The 18497-nt window shown below is 45.3% G+C and overlaps 2 protein-coding genes across 5 annotated transcripts in view; one reads left to right on the top strand and one right to left on the bottom strand.

Annotated features, from left to right (window-relative positions):
- The window catches only part of plekhg4b (pleckstrin homology domain containing, family G (with RhoGef domain) member 4B), a 26194-nt gene extending 10860 nt beyond the window's left edge, over positions 1-15334 (top strand). The window contains exons 4-24 of one of the 2 annotated variants that reach the window (XM_076027827.1): positions 1526-1729; positions 2555-2678; positions 3125-3218; positions 3745-3831; positions 4529-4645; positions 4751-4849; positions 4979-5121; positions 5725-5863; positions 5952-6074; positions 6154-6318; positions 6652-7526; positions 8230-8479; positions 8768-8857; positions 9405-9629; positions 9787-9957; positions 10086-10263; positions 10691-10807; positions 11506-11775; positions 11993-12222; positions 13227-13300; positions 14924-15334. In XM_076027827.1, coding sequence (XP_075883942.1) covers positions 1526-1729; positions 2555-2678; positions 3125-3218; positions 3745-3831; positions 4529-4645; positions 4751-4849; positions 4979-5121; positions 5725-5863; positions 5952-6074; positions 6154-6318; positions 6652-7526; positions 8230-8479; positions 8768-8857; positions 9405-9629; positions 9787-9957; positions 10086-10263; positions 10691-10807; positions 11506-11775; positions 11993-12222; positions 13227-13271 — 3746 coding nt within the window. In that variant the 3' untranslated portion in view covers positions 13272-13300; positions 14924-15334. The remainder of the gene's footprint in view (positions 1-1525; positions 1730-2554; positions 2679-3124; positions 3219-3744; positions 3832-4528; positions 4646-4750; positions 4850-4978; positions 5122-5724; positions 5864-5951; positions 6075-6153; positions 6319-6651; positions 7527-8229; positions 8480-8767; positions 8858-9404; positions 9630-9786; positions 9958-10085; positions 10264-10690; positions 10808-11505; positions 11776-11992; positions 12223-13226; positions 13301-14923) is intronic. The other variant, XM_076027832.1, reaches the window with a different exon arrangement.
- Positions 15240-18497, bottom strand: LOC142889186 (uncharacterized). 3 transcript variants are annotated; one of them, XM_076027854.1, is made up of 6 exons: positions 18347-18497; positions 17588-17762; positions 16483-16602; positions 16318-16374; positions 15953-16060; positions 15240-15848 (listed from the first exon to the last, which is right to left on the bottom strand). In XM_076027854.1, exons 2-6 carry the CDS (start codon positions 17753-17755, stop codon positions 15750-15752), a joined length of 552 nt encoding a protein of 183 aa, XP_075883969.1. In that variant the 5' UTR covers positions 17756-17762; positions 18347-18497; the 3' UTR covers positions 15240-15749. The 3 variants fall into 3 exon arrangements, with proteins under 3 accessions (XP_075883969.1, XP_075883974.1, XP_075883961.1); XM_076027859.1 differs by having other exon boundaries at positions 17588-17765; positions 18347-18482; XM_076027846.1 differs by lacking the exon at positions 18347-18497 and having other exon boundaries at positions 17588-17897.

Raw genomic sequence — 18497 nt, 5'->3', positions numbered from 1 at the left:
GAAAACAAAGCAATTTAGGAAATGTGCAGCACACTCAAGCCCGGCCACACAGTCGCACAGGAAATGCACTGACGAATGGAAGACAATAGCGGCTGAGCTGGGAGGGTTTTACTGTCTAGCGACGCAGCAGCCGATGCACTGCAGGCCGAGGGCTGGAGCACCGCACTGGACTCAGGTGTCAGCCAGGCAACCATTCAGAATGTAGGTCTTTTCAACCAACAGTGGTACATCAGCTGCATACTAGTGTTTACGTCTGCACTGGAGAGTTGACTGAAGGAAAGTCCATGTTGATTTTTATCATGCTGCCATTGTCAGTCAGTATGTAGGCTTGGTAGTTTTATGTGGTTAATATTTTAAAACTTAGTTTAGTCTAGATCAGAGGTGGGCATTTTTTTCAATGGTGGGGCCACAATGGGTTGTAAGTTGCCAGAGAGGGGTTGCGGAGCAGCAGGAGATGGATGGAGTGTTTTTTGTGAGCCACCTCATAGGAGGAAACAATCTATCATGGGATATGGAGAAAACATGTTTGCTTTCATCTCAATGGAAAATGAAGCCAAATTGCAACCAAATCAGTGTCTTTGAAGCCCCACCAGGGTGTTTAGCTCTTTATTGAATTTACTCTGAAAACACTGAAAACATGGAGGAAATACAGATATTTCATAACTGACTGACTATTAATATCATTTCTTCAAGTTTCGTCTGAAGGGACGGATTAAAAACCCTTAACGGGCCGCAGTTTGCACACCCCTGCGCTAGACCGCGTCCACCCCACTGTCCCCCCAGGAAGCCGGGAGGAAACACAAACACACTGTCAGACTGAGAGTTTGGAGATTTTCACTAAATGAGTGGCAGTTATTCAGCATAGTTTACCCAGGATAAATCTTGCTAGACTAGCTGGTACTAGTTTATTGAAATTCTCTCTTTGAATGTGAATTCTGCTTTCATATTGAGCTCCAAGCAACAGAATTGGGAGACAAATATGGGAGTCAAGTAAACAATGTTATGACATTTTGTTGTTGGTGAGATTGGAAGAGCCAAGCCCACCTTCCAGCAGGCCTGCCCAGGCAGACGGCAAAACGTCAGGACAATATTGAAAACCACACTTTGACAATATTACAGCACACGCTTGAGTCGTGTTTCCACTTTGTCTCCGGAGAATCCATTTGATTTTTCGCACTCTTGTCAAAGTCTTGCTCAAGTTTCCTGACTTGCGGTTCAACTGGGAGACGGTGTGTAAACACAGCCTGCAGCTATGGAAAGGTGAAGCGGAGGGTGTCGGTCTACCTGCGCCAGCGACACCTGTGAGTCAGGCCCAGTAAACACCTGGTCTCCAGGATGAGTCAGTGTGAAGTCACCACTTGAGCGCAACCTGCTAGCCGCTAATGAACGGCTGCTTCATGAGATAAGAAAGTAGTAAAGCAGAGAGAAGCTTTTAAGTTCTCTTTCTTTACTTTTGCCGCAACGCCTCGTGCCTGTCATTGTCCCGAGCTGACAGATGTTTTCCTCGCTATTTATATTCTTCCAGGTCACCGCGATGATGGCGCCGGTGGCGAGGGCCAGCGCCGCAGGCACAGTGGAGAGGAGCCGCACTCTGCTAAGGCCGCTAACGGCGCGGCCATCCGGCCGGCCCCGGGTTCCGACTCTTCCCGCGAGAACAGCTCAGCTTTTCCCAAACTGGTGTCGGCAGTCAATCAGGAGCTGCTCACCTCAGGAGCCGTGATCCTGCCAGGTAGAGAAGAAGTCATGCAAGCAAAGCTGACAAAAAAAAAAACTGAGACTGAGGAGAAAACAATTCAAACGTGTTGATCTTTATTGAACTCCTGGAACTACTTATGAGTGTATGATGTAAAACAGGGAACTTGCAATACACCGTGACACACACAGCTTAATTTGTGTTGTACACATGCAGGTACGAGCTGAATTCAGTGGCTCAGGACAGCTGCAGTTTGAAGTTAGCGCTACGCCGGCTAAAGCTGAACTTCTCTGGTGTCTGCCGCAGTGCGTAGGACCTGTGCCGCAGTGTTTGTATAGTCTGTCTAGCAGGAGAGCTGGATTGATTTAATTGTCAAATGCAGCCAAGTGCAGATGATAAATTGAGAGGGTAAAATATCCATTCAGCAAAATAATTGGCGTGGGTGTGGACGAGGTCTTAGAGAGAACCAGAGGCCAATCCTCCCACTGTCCCGCCATAAATTCCACTGCCTGAGAGCACACAATAATGTTTTAGTGAGTTGATTCATGTGTTTAGCAATGAAATAACAAGGTTTCCTGTGCTGGTTACCTGGTTACATCACAGATAACATTTCATATGTCCTGGTCACTAGGACAGAACTGAGCACGCCTAATCCTCATATCGGTTTTGTGTAAATATGTGATAATGTTATGCAGTTTCGGGAAAGGAGAGCAACCTTTTAGGTCCTACATTATAATGACTTCTCTTTATTTCTATTGTTTTTCTACTTCCACACAAAGTGAAGCCCTAGAAAGGGACAGTGGAGCAGTGAGTCAGTAAGTCAGTGAGTCTTGACCCCCCCACTGCCTTCCTCTCTTCCAGGAAGTCGAGATCGCAGTGGGAGGGCGCTGCTGCAGGTGTGCACCAGAGCTCAGGTGTGGAGCAGCCCGAGCTGCACGCTCACTGACCTCACCCGACTGTTGGGCTACTACTACTACACACTGCAGTAAGTTGTGACTGCTCTCCTGTTCAGCTTTTATCATGGTTCTTCACTCTGATGCTATTTAACAAGCTCAAAAAGAAGACAGTGGATTCTTGAAATGTATTTCTTTAAGCTAGATTTTAAAACATGTATGATTGCTATGCTTTGCATTCACCATTTATAGAAGTGTTTGTATTTACAGCAAGGAGGCAATCTTTCAATTTTACCCAGACATCACAACTTTATCAGGAATAGATGATAAGTGGTGTGTCACAATACCGAGATGAACACTAATGTTGTTTTACTAAATGTTTTTCTCCATCTGATGCCACCAAAACTCGTCGGGCCTCTAAATTTCTGGAGACGGGAACCAAATGACCCGTCTTTCTTTCTTTCTTTCTTTCTTTCTTTCTTTCTTTCTTTCTTTCTTTCTCAGAGGAGTTTCAGCTCACATTCTGCTTCTGTTTCAGGAAAGAAAGGCGTGAAGCGGGTCTGACTGTGGTGGTGGACAGCAGGAGGCAGCCGCCCCCTCTGCTCCTCTTGTCATCCATGTCTGAGTTGCAGGTAAAGTCGGTCGGACGGCCTCGGAAAAATAAATATGTAATAACCCTCCGGCATAAAGAGCGTTCAGGACCTGCCGAATCCCTGTTGTCCTCTCAGCCGTGATGCCACGGCTCTCCTGCTTGATTGCACCTGGGAATTCCTCACACCTTTCCTATTGTCTGACCTCTCGCTCTCTTGACACAGATTTAGCTCTTTGAAAAGACAGACCCTTTGAGTTTTGAGTTTGCGGCTTTAAGACGCGTCCCGGGAAAAAAACCCAACCAAACAAACAAAACAGAAAGAAAGAAAGAGGCGTGCAGGCCCCGGGGCTGGTGTGGAGGAGCTTGTGCTTACTTGTCTGTTTTCAACCACAGCGAGGGAGCGGGACGACTGCTGAGACCTATCATCAGCTGTGATGATGAGCTGCTCAGCGGTGCAGGCTTCTCTAATCCGCAGCGTTTAGAGTGGCATTAAGTCCTCGTGTTCGTGTAAAGAATCAGCACCAATGGTAATAAGAGGTGTAATTTGTTCTCTCTTCCTTTCAAAGGCATTGGTACCAAATGCACTTTATTCTGTCCTCTTCCTGGTGGACAAAGAGGCAGCCGGAAAACCCGACCGGGACATCGGCGTACAGGTAATCAAATCTTCTTTTCCTCCACTCCAGCAGGCTATATGATAGATGGATAGATAGATAGATAGATAGATAGATAGATAGATACTGTAGATCTTTATTCATGCCCAAAGGGAAATTCAACTGTCCTACAGCTCATTGCAAAACATAAAAACAGCAATCTCACTTCCACTCTGGCAGCCATCACACATTAATATGACACTGGACATGATATGAATAATCTTAAACCAATTCACAGAACCAATTCAGGAATTCCAATCATTTTAAGGAGTCCTGGAGATTCTGGAGGAGGTCACTTACAGACACGCCAAGACGCAGCCAATCAGAACGAGCTGAGACACAGCAGCAACGTGGTGACGTCACGCTGGAAATAAACTCTGTTCGGCTGATTTTCTGGCTTTTATAATTTTTTAAACGACTAAAAGACCATAGCTGGAAAATCTACAATAGAAAGAATTGCTATAAATCACATTTCATGGGGCCCATGGGATTTTTATGCTGCAGTACCTCGAGTGGCCACTAGGAAGCGGCACGCCGCCACATTGCCAGTCCGGTATCCAGTTCTTAAAATACATCCATGGTTGTCAGTGTCTCCTGAACTTGAATAAAACCAGGAAGTAGGCGTGGTCAGGCTGCACCTGTCACCTGACTGCACGAGCTTCTTCGTTCAGCGTTTGTTGTCGTCTGTTGGCGAGCGCAGAACGAAACGCTGTCGTCGCTGAAAGCCCTGCTGAAACACATCGACCAATCGCAGCTCACGCGGGACCTGGACGGCTCCTTCCACTACGACCACAGCCACTGGATCCACTTCAGGCAGGTCGGTGTGACGTCAGCGACGCGGCTGGGGGCGGAGCTCCGTTCCATAACTCTCACCTGGGTGATAAACGCTCTCCTCTTTTCTCCGTCCGTCTGGTGCTTGCAGAAAATCGAGCCGTTTGCCGGCAGTTGCAGCGCAGCTGTGGCCTCCCTTCAGCAGTCCATCAGCTCACTGCAGAGCAGCGGCAACCTGAAGACCTCCAAGGTCAGAGTCTCCACTGACACACGACAAGCTCTCTGCCGGCCTCTTTCTCCTGCTGTACACGCTGAGGCTTTGTTTTAGGAGAAATGTAGGTGTTTTCGCTCATCAGTGTGTGTTAATTCGATTGGTCAGGAGGTGTCTGAGGTCATGGAGCAGCAGAGACACCTGATGAAGCGCGTGCTGGACGACCACCGTCTCAACAGACTGCGACTGGAAGGGGGAACCGTCCTGGCACGCATCAGGAAGGAAGAAGCCTCCGAGAACGACAACTACAGGTGCGTCTGACTGTCAGCTGGTCTGAAAGGATTGATTGTTCAAAAAAGTGGTTGTGTGTGTGAAATTAGAATTCCTAGAACAAAGTTAGAGCTTCTCACTGGGGACCCAGACTGGACATTATATATGACTGATGTGGGCAAAAAGTCAGTGAGAGTCCACTTTCAGGGAAAAGGTTTGGAAGATTGTAAAAAGTGGATGCTTCCGTGATATTATATCACAAAAGTAGAGAATTTGAGTGGAAGCCTATGCCGCTCATTTCTTCATCTCACACAATATAGTCAAGAGAAAATCCTACAACTGTGGTGGGTAAAATGTTGAAAAGTCTCAACAACTGTTGTCTCGGTCTCACAGTGTCAACATGTGAACAGCAGGATGAAGGAGAACTGTTTAAAATTGGCATTGAATCAGAACCAGTTTGCTGGATTCTTGTGATTAAATCGAGTTGTCAGAGAATTACAGGTTTTTCAAAGTACTGAAACAATAAACAGTTGCATGTTGCATTCAAAGTTTATAAAAAGTCAACTTTGTTAAATTTCCCTCCATTTTTGTGAGTCAGAGTGTTGTTGAAAATGCAGTGGCTCTATAAATGGGTTTCCTTTCAGGGATGCTGTGGACATGTTAAATGCCCTGTACAACCAGGTGGACGAAGAGGTCCACAAGCTGGTGATCCTGTCCAACAAGTCCCAGAAGGAGCTGGACAGCTTGCTGGAGGTTTGCAAGTTTGAAGAGCAAACTGAGCAGGTGGGTTCACACCGTCGTCCTCTGCAGTTCTAATGATGCATTCATGCTCCACACTGCACACGAGACCAAGCGTGATCTCCTCCTTCAGATCAAGCTCTGGTTCAGCTGCGAAGGTGAGAAGCAGCTGGTGCCGCTGGACTCGCTGGTTCTCTCTGTGGACAAAATCAAGGAGATGCGAGAGAGCCTGGAGCACTTCCTGGAGGAGTCGGTGGTGAGCAGCAGCAGCAGTGTCCTCTGAGCCTCTGTATTCAGCCAGATGAGCTGAGCTTTATCTTGTGGTGGTCTGACAGACGCAGCAGAGGCTCGGCCTGCAGCTGGTTAAAGAGTCTCCGGAGTCGCTGCCAGGCATCGTTCTCCTCGACTTCAAGCAACACTTGGGCTCCGTCCTCAGCAGAGTGGAGGGCAGGAAGGACCAGCTGGACGTTCTCATCAACCTCTATGAGTTCTACGATTCAGTGAGTGTGGAAAACTGCTGATGATCTGATGCCAGCTGAGGATGTCTTACTAGTGCAGATGCTCCAAATCAACTGGTTTCACGTTGGTACCTTTACATGCAAAGCTCCGCTGTCATTGAGTTTATTTTATTCATTTTGCACATTCTGATTGGATTCTCACAATACAGCCCTTTTATAGCCCAAATTAGGTTACGTGTGATATACAGATACAGAATAGTTTCTTCTTGGATGATGGAAAATCTGTTGTTTTGATTGCTGATTTCTTCCATGAACAAAACTATTTATGGAGCGTCTCCAGTGAATTTTAAATGTGCTGAATGGCTCCATGTGCAGGCCAACCAGTGGATGAAGCACTGCCAGGATTACTTCCTCCAGCTGAGTCAGGAGCCCTCGGGTGTTGCTCTGTCCTCCGCGGTGGTGGAGAACCTCCAGGATTACTACAGGGAGGCCTCCAAGTTCTCGGTGGAGAACTTCGGCACCCTGAATGACATGGTGCTGTCCCTGGACAGTCCTCAGCAGCTGCAGCAGTGGAACTGCATGTGGAACAAGTGTCAGCAGACCAAGCAGCAGCTAGAGGAGACTCTGGGTCGGGCGGCAGCGGTGGCGACGGAGGACCCGGCGAGTGTCGGACCCGACCCAACTTCCTCCTCACAGACCATGGAAGGTCAGACGGCGACGGCGGAGCAGCTGGGTTCCCACGCTAGTCTGCTGCTACCCGGGGCGCTCGCACCCTTGACCTTTGAGGACGTCGACCCCGCCTCCGCCAGCCCTTTCCCCAGGAGCCCCAGCGACTCCATCTGCTCCGCCTCCCACTTCGTCTTCCCCGCCGAGTGCGAGGGCAAGCTGAGGCAGAGCCCGTCGGCCTTCGACGACACGGACAGCGACTGCACGGTGGACTCGGCCGTCTCCTGCCACTCGGAGCCCGTCTACGCCTCGCGCCTGCGCAAGCAGCCCATGAAGAAGATCATGAAGAAGACCATGAGCTACGAGCTGAGCCCCCGGGACGCCGCCCACTCTGACGCCGGCCACCTGCACGGCTACACGGGCGTCTACATCAAGGGGCTGGAGGTGGCCAACAACGTGTCGGCGGAGAAGAAGCTGCAGAGGCCCGACGTGACCAGCCCGGCGCTGGGACGCAGCCGCAGCATGTCCACGCCGTCCAGGGAGCACGGCAGGCTGGGCGACGGCGACGCCGTCAAGCAGAGCAGGTGAGCGCAGAGTCAGGTCCCAATATGGACGAGCAAGTGGGTTGTAAGATGGGACTGTGAGCCGTGAAAAACCATCAAATCATCAGTGAACATTGAGATAGAAGCTTCTTCTATTGTTTGAGGCTTAAAATGCCTGAAAACTCCCAATAATTTGAGATGTTTGACCTCGACTAAAATGTTTTAGTCTCACCAATTGTACCGTATTTTTTTATTATTCATATATTTATTTAAAAAATTTTCTGAATGAATTCTAAAATGTGAATGTATTTTCTAATTAATATAAATTAATTGATATATATATTCAACATTATAACCAATAGCTTGATTATTTATTTGAGTTACTTTGCATATTGTTTCGACTGCAATGTGTTTAAATGATGTTTTCCTCTCAGGTGAATTTCAACCATTTCAAATAACCAGAATTATGTTATTTGAAATAGAATTTCAAATAATATACTCATCAAAACTAGTCTAATGCCACTTACTTAGTCAATGAGAAGACACATATTATCATATTTATATTAATACATCCACACACAGCCAACATCCCATGAAAACAACAACCTGAGTGCTTCACTATGCAACCGACAAAACCTATATAGGAAGATCATATGCAGTAAAATCACATTAAAGGAAAACAACCGCCACCATCATAATCGTTATTGTTACCGTAATGAGTGCCCTCGTTCATTCTGCTCGCCAGCAAAGTACAGCACATCATGGACGAGATGATCTCCACGGAGAGGGAGTACGTGCGCTCCCTCAACTACATCATCCAGCACTACTTCCCCGAGATGGAGCGGCTGGACCTGCCGCAGGACCTGCGGGGGAAGCGCACCATCATCTTTGGCAACGTGGAGAAGCTGTGGGACTTCCACAGCCAGTACTTCCTCAAGGACCTGGAGTCGTGCGCACACTGCCCGCTGTCCATCAGCAGCTGCTTCCTCAGACACGTGAGTCCAGTCCGTCAGTCCGTCAGTCAGTCAGTCAGTCAGTCAGCCAGCCCTAAAGGCAACTCTCTCCATCACTCTTTAAAGAAAAACAGCTCTGCGCTGCAGTCAACGTACTGACTGACGTGTTTTCAGAAACCAGCTCACCGTCGGTGGCCTGACAGCGTTTCACCAGTCGGAGTTCTCTAATTGTTCGTCACTAGAGTGCAGACTGGCGAGGCACGAGTTGTCAAGTTGTTGCATACTTTGAAGGAGCGAGTCAGTGTTGTAACTTGTTCATCTTGTGTGCAGGAGGATCAGTTTGGAATGTACGCACTGTACAGCAAGAACAAGCCGCAGTCGGACGCTCTGCTCAGCAGCCACGGCAACGAATTCTTCAAGGTGCGTCTCGATACTGCCGTTACGTCACAGCAGACACACACACACAGACCAATATTGTCAGTACATTGGGAGTCAGGAGCAAAGGGGAAAGAAAGAGAAGAGAGTGATGATTCCACACAGATGAACGAAAACAGCTTAAAAATAAATTCACAATTTGAACAAACTTTTGGAGTCCAAGCTTCCCAACATATTTGGTAGATGGAAGGACTCCGTGTTCAGCTGGATAGATCACAACACTCAAAGACTTTGATTTTTAAGTTGTGAGACGTCAATCTACTGTAGGTTGTTTGATTTACATTTTCAGTAAAATATCTTGGGATAGAAGAATTATTCCTCGTTCTGCTCCCTTTCATTCCAGATTCTGGGAATGTTGTTTCCACATTAAGTTTTGATTTTCTTTAATGAAATAAATAAACAAATCTAAAAAAATATTTTTATGACTAGGTGTTCTTTTTGTTATGGTAATATAAATTTAAAATGTATCAGTATATTTTTTTAATCAGTCACTTGACCTCGCATTTAAAAGACTGGCTCCTGCTCTCCCCAGAATAAGCAGCTGGAGCTCGGGGACAAGATGGACCTGGCGTCCTACCTGCTGAAGCCCATCCAGCGGATGAGCAAGTACGCCCTGCTGCTCAAAGACCTGATCAAGGAGTGCAGCCAGTCGCAGGAGCAGGAGCTGAGTGACCTCCGCACGGCCGAGGACATGGTCAAGTTCCAGCTGCGCCATGGCAATGATCTGCTCGCCATGGACGCCATCCGCGGCTGCGATGTAAGTGTGTGATGTCAGCCAGAAAAATAACAACAGCAGAAGTAGTCTTAGTATTAGTAGAAGTAGTTCAGGGGTTCAGAGGAATGAGGTCAGAGTCCCTCCAGGAACTTGTATTGTTGGTGGTGACGCACGTGAGCGTGTGGCGTTTCCTCTGCAGGTGAACCTGAAGGAGCAGGGTCAACTCCGCTGCCAGGACGAGTTCATCGTGTGGTGCGGGCGCAGGAAGTACCTCCGCCACGTCTTCTTGTTTGAGGACCTCATCCTCTTCAGCAAGACCAAAAAGATCGAAGGAGGATACGACATCTACATCTACAAACAGTCCTTCAAAGTAAGGCTCTGGCTCTGTTTATCCCGCCACCCCTGCCCCACCCGGGCTCGTCGCCGCCCCCCCCCCCACCCCCCTGTGACCTGCAGCTCAACTCTCTCCTCCTCCCGCTGCTTCTTCTCTCCGGGAAGACGGCCGAGATCGGGATGACGGAGAACGTGGGCGACAGCGGCCTGCGCTTCGAGATCTGGTTCCGCCGCAGGAAGTCTCAGGACACGTTCATCCTCCAAGCCAGTTCAAGCGAGGTGAAGGCCGTGTGGACCGCCATCATCGGCAAGATCCTGTGGAGGCAGGCGCTCCGGAACAGAGGTGACTCCACCCTGCAAACTCATTCACATCAGCTGCGGCAAAAGTCTCAGATGATCTAAAGGTCCCGAGATTTTTGTACGTCGTTGAAAATGCGTTTGGAAAATGTTGAAGATCTTTTTGCTGACATCATAAGATGTTGATGGATTGGATTTATACAGCGCTTTTCTAGGCACTCAAAGCACTTTACACTGAAACCATTATTCATTCCCTCCACAATTCCACTGGTGGTGCTAAGATCCATGTGTAGCCACAGCTGCCCCGGGGGGTGGGGGGGGAGGGGCAGACTGACGAAAGCGTGGCAGCCAATCAGACAGTCCCTCCAACCACCACCCAACATCCATTCGAGTTTGAGCGAGGCAAACTTTCAGTCCTGATTTTCGCCACGATTCATCTTCGTTCTCAAGACGTTTGTTGCCATGCATTTCAGCGCTGCGCATGCAGGAGATGGTGTCCATGGGGATCGGAAGCAAACCTTTCATGGACATCAAGCCGAGCGACGCAGCCATCAGTGACAGAGCCATCGACTACTTCTTGAAAGGGACAGGTGAGGCGTCTTCCTGCCCCGTTTCCTCTTCCTCCTCCTCCTCCTCCTCCTCCACTTTCCATCGCTCATGACAAACCTTCTTGTCATTCAGGCTCCTGACACCCGGCTTTTCTTATAAAAAATGGCTTGAAGAAAGGATTCCTCGGCGATGATTTACGAGTATTAGATAGAATATATATTCAGATATATATTCTACACAACACAGACGTGTAGATTTAAAACAGGGTCAATTCTTTGTGGCTGAATGAGTTTAGATGTGTATTGTTATTGTTCTCATCATTTTATGTCTTTAGTTGACCAAAGATTTCGGTTGGTTTTGTGGTGTTGTGGCGCCCCCATCAGTCTTCAAATATACAAGCCTGGTCAGGAAGATATCCTTTGTGTACTTAATTTACATCTGTAAAATAAAATAAAATAGAGTACAAAAGTACAATTAGTAATTTTACTCTAAAGGACAAACTGTGTCCTTGTTTGAAAATTAATTTTAGAATCAAGTTTAGGTCGGATGTTTATTTCCAGATATTGGGGGGAAAAAATGCAATACGTTGAAATTACAAAATAAAATGCAAAGGCAAATACAATCCTAGTCTGATGTCCTTTTTAGAAGTCCTTGAGAACTTTTTTTTTTACTGTTTAAACTCAGAAAAGGTCATGAATGCTTAGCCAGCCGCCGGCTCACTGCCTGTGTCTCCCGGCAGAGTCGAGGACCAGGGCCTCCATCGCCGTGCCCTCCTACGAGCACGCCACCTCCTTCAAGAGGCCGCACTCCACCATCTCCAACAGCAGCACCTCGTCATCCAGCAGCCAGTCGTCCTCCTCCCTGCTGGGCTCGCTCAACCTGCACCTCTACTCCTCGCCCTCGCACCCGTACCCCACCGTCACCAGCGTCCCCTCCTTCGGCCAGTGGCCCTACGACTGCATCGAGGAGGACGAGCTGGAGCAGGACACCGGCAGTCAACCCTCCATCGGTGAGCCTTTTGACTTCTGTTGTGCTCTGTTGTGCGATCAACTGTCATCTCTGCTGTGTCCACTAGGAGTTCCCATTGTCATAACTTTGCAGAGCAGCTTTAGTAGTGCCCAAAGCCACAGACAACAGTCACAAATGAACTAAATATTTAGAGTGACTTACACTACGTTGTTTGCTCCGTCTTTAGCATTAACCTTTGACCCCATGTCTGGTGACAGCCACCGAGAGCTCGGAGTCATCGTCCCAGTGTACGTCCAGCGAGAGCGTGACGGGTCTGAGCACGCTCACTATCCTGGCGGCAACCTCCAGCAGCGCCCTGGACTCCTTCAACAACAATGAAGCCTCTCCATTCCTCTGCTCCTCCACGCCTCCCTCCTCCAACGGCTCCCCACTGATATTCCAGAAGGAGGAAGATCTCCAACCTCCTGGCACCAAGTTCATCACAGCGGTAAGTCTTAATATCTCCTCAGTAACTGCTTAAATGAGTCATCTACGTATACAATGGCCTCAAGCTGCCAAACTCTAGCGTCATATCTTTAGTTTTATATTTTTTCCCTCTAATTTCTTACATTTTACCATCAAACTCACCGTTGTGCAGTCTGTGTTCCATATAGAGATATATCTTTTCATATCATGATCAAATCAGCTGGATCAAATGTTTTGTTGTCAAATGAAACACTTTATATCCTCTCTAAATGAAGCGGAAAATGTTTTCGATGACCTATAGTTCCTGTAAGTTCCAGTTTGGTCCAGTTGACACACTTCCCTTAGTATGAAAAACTGACAACAACAACAACACGTGTCTCTCAGTCCATCCAATTCTTAGAATCAGCCCTTTGTGATGTCATAAAGCAGACTAATGCTGCACAGCCGAGAAGCAGCCGAGAAACAGCCGAGAAGCAGCGCAACCTCCCAGGTGAGGTTGCGCTGCTTCTCGGCTGCCTTCTAAACATTTGTGGGTTCCAACAAAGTTTTAGCAGGAAGCTGAATCTAATCCTCTGTTTCTTTTCCTCCGAGTGTAACCAAGTCAGACAAGATCTTTACATCTTGAGCGTCTATTTTTAGACAAATGCAGCTGACAGATAACAACTTCACCTAAAGAAGAGTGTGAAGGGACAGAAGCACGTTGCTGCCACCCTAGAAAAAGAAAAGCAGAGCTCAGTATCACGTTATAACCTGAAACTATTACGTTATTTCGTGATAATTTCCACGTTATTTTGTGAAAGTTTCAAGTTAAAATGTGAAAACTATCAGGTAAAAACACAATGGCTTCCTGTTACAACGTGACACTGAGGCCTGTTTTTTTTCTAGGGTAGCAGCAATGCACTTCCATATAAGGGAACTGAATAAGTTGCCGTAGTTTGGGGAGGATAACTGAATATGAGTTGCTGTTAGTTCTCTCACGGTCTTTTCTTGTCTCTTGTTTTCTGCTGTTGTGGTTTTTTTCGCCAGAGCACAATCTCTCACATCGCAGTAGGCCTCTCTACTGTGGTGTGACTCAGAGCTGAGGGCTTTCAGCTCACTAAGTAAGTGATGTCACCTGAGCGGACATCTTCATCATGTTCTCGCTGCAGCAGCTTTAACGACTGCCAGGAGTTTTTGCAAGCCGACTACTAATCTGTGTGACTTGAGCTTGCGGTGCCTGTACTGTTTGCTGCATGGTGGTGTCTTCTAATGGGTTCAAGGGCCCGGACTGTCGTCATTCCTGTCTTGTGTGTACTTTCCGCTTTTATTGCCACTGCATCGTGGGGATGAAACATGTCAGAAACATACTGTATGCCAATGATGTTAATTTGTGAATGCATGCATGCTAACATGTTTGGGACCTTTGTGTGGGTGTGCCTTGGAATGCATTTGTGGTGTCTATGTTTCATGAATTGTGTGTAGATGCCTGAAATTTATTATTATTATTATTATTATTATTATTATTATTATTATTATTATTATTATTATTATTATTATTATTGTTAATAATAATAATTTTATTGATCCCTTTGGGATGACTCCCTCAGGGAAATTAACACTTCCAGCAGCAGTAGTAGCACAAAGAAATTTAAGCACACAGATTAAAAGAAATAGCAGCACACAGATAAATAAAAAATAAAATAAAATAAATAGCAGCACACAGGTATAAAATAATAAATAATTACTAATATACATATTATATATATATTATATATATTATTATTATATTTTAATAAAGGAAATTTTAAATTTGACTGAGCTATCTACAATTAACTAAAGAGGCCTAGAACAAGATCAATAGAATAAAAACATTTTTTTAAACGATAGTAACGTAACATGCTGTTTTTAAGTATCTATCATAGCTTTTTCAATGTCATCCTTTTTTTATGTTGATAAATACAATAGAGTCTCATCAGAAACAGATTCAAGCAGCTCTAGGTAACTTTCGGTGGAAATGGCGAAGTGACGACGTAAACACGCTGCAGTTTATTGATGTGGGAAAATACAAACAGTCGCCGAGTTGGAGCGTATGTGGTCGTATGTGTTCAGGAAATACACCAATATGAAATGCAAAACAGACATTGACAATAACGTCGTAGCAAACGTTCAACACTTTTATTACTTCGTCTTTTATCGAGGTTACTTATTGGGTTCCATTCCATTATATTATAATCTTATGTATTTGTAATAGTAGTATGTAAGACTGCCTCTAAATAAACGTGTGACATTGCCGTGAAGTGGTTCGTCCGTCGGGTCGCGCTTCAAAGTTACGCAGTGCAGTTACAGCCGGCACAACCCCCCTCTCGCTGCCGAGGCGGCTCCATTGATCCTATTAATCGGTTATGTGCCGCTTTACTGAGTATGGAATCATAATTTTATGGTCGAAAAGTTACCAGAGCTGCTTTAAAATGGACCTCAGTCCTCTGCAGCCATTCGCTCAACTGAGGTGCTGCAAGGTTTTCCGTGCATGTGGAATTATGCAGTGTTTCTTTTCAGTTTACCAAAAATTCAGAAACACTGCATGAGTTCCGTTTTCACAGCTTTGAGGTTACGGAAAGGAGTTAATTGGTCGAAAATAGTTTGATTATTTAAAAACAGTGTTGAACTACAGAATGTGTGTGCGCAACGCTCTGCAGATTTTTATTTTTTTTTTCTTTCTTGTCTTTTGTTTCCTCCTCTCATAGCTGTGAAGTCCTCGAGCCGAGCTCGTCTTGAAGCCGCAGGGGCTGAGTTCGGATCCAGCTGCAGAGCCAGCGGTGCGGATCAGCCCATCAAGGTCAACGACATTTCATTTAGATACTGTAAATTATAAATTAATTCAAAATGTACACTACCATCATGGTACGTCAGTGGTCTGTATATTTTTTTTATCAACTAGCTTTGAATCAGTGTCGATATTGTAGATGAAGTTCCTTTATTTTCTTTTTTTTTTACCTGTATGTATTTTTTAAAAAAACAACAACAAAAAAAAACAAGAACTAGGCATATCAGCGCAGACAGTGGTGTCTTGTTTCTTTTATTTTTATTTTGCTGCCAATTCTGTGATATGAAAAGTTTGTACATATGATTAAAATGTTTCAACCTTTTTGCTGCAATTCTGTTTTCTGTGTCTTGTTTTTGTTTTATATCTCACATTCAAAGTGAGAAAAGGGAAAAAAAAAACAAAAAAAAAAACAAAGCAGGCCAACATCGTGCAAGCACTGTGAAAAACAGGCCGAGTGCAAAACCACAAACAGAACCCTATGTGGACTGAGAAGTGGGGCAGTGCTCAGAGAGCCCCTGCTGCTGCAGAAAGACAGGCAGAAGTGAAGAAAGTGTGGCTTCTTTTTTTTCTTCATGTCAGAGGTGCAGAGAGGACGTTACCACACACTTTGTACACGCAGCCGAGTGCAACGCCATATAAGAAACCACAGCAGAGTCTGACCACAGGGAGGTTTCATCTCTAATATGAACTGAAACTGAACAAAGCCACGTCTTGCATGCACAGAAGGAAACATTTCTTGAACAGCATCAACCTGATTTGGACCCTTTTGCTTTGGAGAACCAAAAGCAGAGGACCGCAGAGAGAGAAGCCCCAACCAGCAGCACAATAAGTTCCATTATCTCAATCTGTGGAGGGGAAAAAATGCATTGTTTTAACAGAAAAAAAAATATTACATGTTCTGAAAAGCAAATCAGCAAGGTCATCGTCCATTTCTTTCATTTTCAAGCACCTGCAGATGGTGGTAGTTATCAGGATTCCAGAGAGCCAAGTCAGTGGTGATGAAAATAGCAGCTACCACAGCCAGAGCAATGCAGCCCATATTTAGCGTCAGGGACACCTAGAGCAAAAGTGTTCACAGGAGCAAATTAATATTACATCAGTACCATGACATTGTAGCTTCAGGAAAACTCAATATATTGACTTTTGCTGGCGCTGCAGTCAGTGAACACGCGCCACTTCACTGCAACACTTCTTGCCACAAAGTAAGAAGCTGCTCACTTCACATATGATCTGTATGTTATGTTGGAGGAGTCAATGAAGTTTGATTCTAAGGCAAGAAACTACAAGGTCTTGGTCGCTTTCGGTTGTACTTACTGACACCAGTCCTGGGTTCATGAACAAGAAGTTGGAAACAAGTCCAGCACAGATGAACTGCAGAGAATGAAGGACACAGGCGAGTGAAGCCACCAGCCACAGTTCGGCTGCATTTTGAGGTTCCCAGCGCTGTCATTAGTTCCACAGTCGACCAGTGAGACTTACAAGTATTCCGTTGACGTAGGAGACTCTGAAGAGACCGCAAAGGGACATGGACATGCCCTGGGTCACAGCGAAAATAATTCCCACTCCAAGGCTGAGGATACCGCTCACCACCTGCAGAGACTGACGCAGATGACCAGAGCCAGAGTGGAGTTATTCGTTAACGACACATGTTTTGCAGTATGGCTGCATTTGTCTGTCTGCAGTAGGGACTAAAAAAAAAACCATCATGCATAATGGAAAAAATAAAATATTAGGAGGACCTGATGAACCTGCAAGACCTTTGAAGGTTTGTGTCTTTCTTTGGTTCAGACAAGGGGTTTGTCGTCCTACCTTGACATGTTTTGGTGGAGCTACTGCGGAAGGGACAAACACCTTGTCTGAACTAAAGAAAGACATAAACCTATGAAAACTGGAGACATGATGAACACAATCGAACTATTAAGATCTTGAAGCTTTCTTCTAAAAACATTTGGCTCTCTGGCTTATGTTCCTTGATCATGTGATACATTCAGATCTATACGGGAAACATTTTTAAACATTTCCTCTTCCGATTGCTCATGTCTGGACTAAATGCATGAGGACTTTGTTCAGACTAATAATTGTATTGTCTTTGTATTATATTGTACGGAGACCTTGAGTGGCCAGAAAGTAGCCTTTGGATGTAATGCATAATAATAACAATTATTTAATAACAATTATTATTATTAGTAGTAGTAGTAGTAGTAGTAGTAGTATCATTATTCCTAGTAGTAGGAGTAGTAGTATTGAAAAAAGGTAAAGATGGTACAGAAATGATTTGTATTGCACATTTCTAGACAACCACAGCTGAAACAACGTGATTCACAGAAAAGTTCAAACAAAAGAAACAAAAGAAATCTTTACAAAGCCGCATAATAAATAATCTTACGATCAAATCTCATAAATCTTAAAACCAGACTTGACATTTGTACGGATTGTTGAATTATCACAAAAAAAATGTTCTTGGAAACAAATTACTCTAGTACTTTGCACAAAAAAATGGGGTGTAGAAATCATCCAAAAGATTAGGAGAAGTGAGAGGCCTAAATAAAGTCACCACAGATGTGAACTAGCAGGTGCTGCTTACACCCAGCACAGCAGGTTGTTTCTGCAGCAGGTCGTCTATCGGGCCCTTCTTACTCGGCAGCATCTCCGAGGCTTGGTAGTATTTCATGATGGGCTTCTCTGAGCGGCCGGCTTCCCAAAGGTCCTGCTGGTCTCCTGTGATGCGCATGTCAGCATCAGCACAGGCCATGGCTGCTCTGCTTTGGAGTTTGACAGTTAGTGACAGATGTCTTTCGTAGGAAAATACACACACATTATCTGGCATTCTTAACTTGTTGTTGAAATGAAAATCACTTCTCATTTCTAATTGCACCCTGTGCTCAGGTCTGCAGTCAGAAGGCTTGAGAAAAAGAAAATCATAATGGCTGTGATGTTTTCCAAACAAAGGAGACAAATAAAATGTGTGGTATGCAGGAAATGTAAGAGTCTGAAAATGTATTAATCAATGCAGGACTTTAGCATTTTATTTGACACCTGCAGCAACATTAACATGGCTGATGTTCCTCTTCCTCTAAAAGATTTTTTTACTTGCCAGAGTTTTCATAAAAGTGCTTTCCAAGCCAACACACAAATGGTCTTTTCAGTCCATTAAAGCCAAAGGTTGTGATAGAAAATAGAAAATAGATAGTGACAAAAATAATAATATAATATGATGAAAAGAAACTTTAGACAGAAAGAGAAACACAGATATTTCTAGATTAAAGGATGTTTGTAAATGAATATCCTTCTTGAAATATGTAAAAACAACATTTTCTGATCCACACAGCTGAAGTTCTCTTACCAGGTTTGGTTCTTGACGCTCACTGCCGTCCACGTCTGCTTCACTTCGTAGACGTGAATTGCGCTTCCCTATCAGCAGTGTGAAGTGTGAGGTTGGTTATCGTCCCCACTTCCTCACTTGGCCTCAAACGCTACGCTACCATCGTGCTGCC

Source organism: Nelusetta ayraudi, unplaced genomic scaffold, assembly GCF_046127955.1.
Source record: "Nelusetta ayraudi isolate G7.1 ecotype Tasmania unplaced genomic scaffold, CSIRO-AGI_Nayr_v1 ptg000003l, whole genome shotgun sequence".
In the NCBI taxonomy this organism is placed as follows: Eukaryota; Metazoa; Chordata; class Actinopteri; order Tetraodontiformes; family Monacanthidae; genus Nelusetta; species Nelusetta ayraudi.
The sequence above is the reverse complement of the archived record's forward strand: the minus strand, read 5'-3'. Positions and strand labels throughout refer to the sequence as shown.

Coding starts and splice junctions, on each gene's coding strand:
- LOC142889186 (XM_076027846.1), bottom strand. CDS start 17,866: ATGAGAAGTGATTTTCATTTCAACAACAAGTTAAGAATGCCAGATAAT. Junction 16,603..17,587: donor AACAACCTGCTGTGCTGGGT/GTAAGCAGCACC, acceptor CATCTGCGTCAG/TCTCTGCAGGTGGTGAGCGG. Junction 16,375..16,482: donor CCTACGTCAACGGAATACTT/GTAAGTCTCACT, acceptor CATTCTCTGCAG/TTCATCTGTGCTGGACTTGT.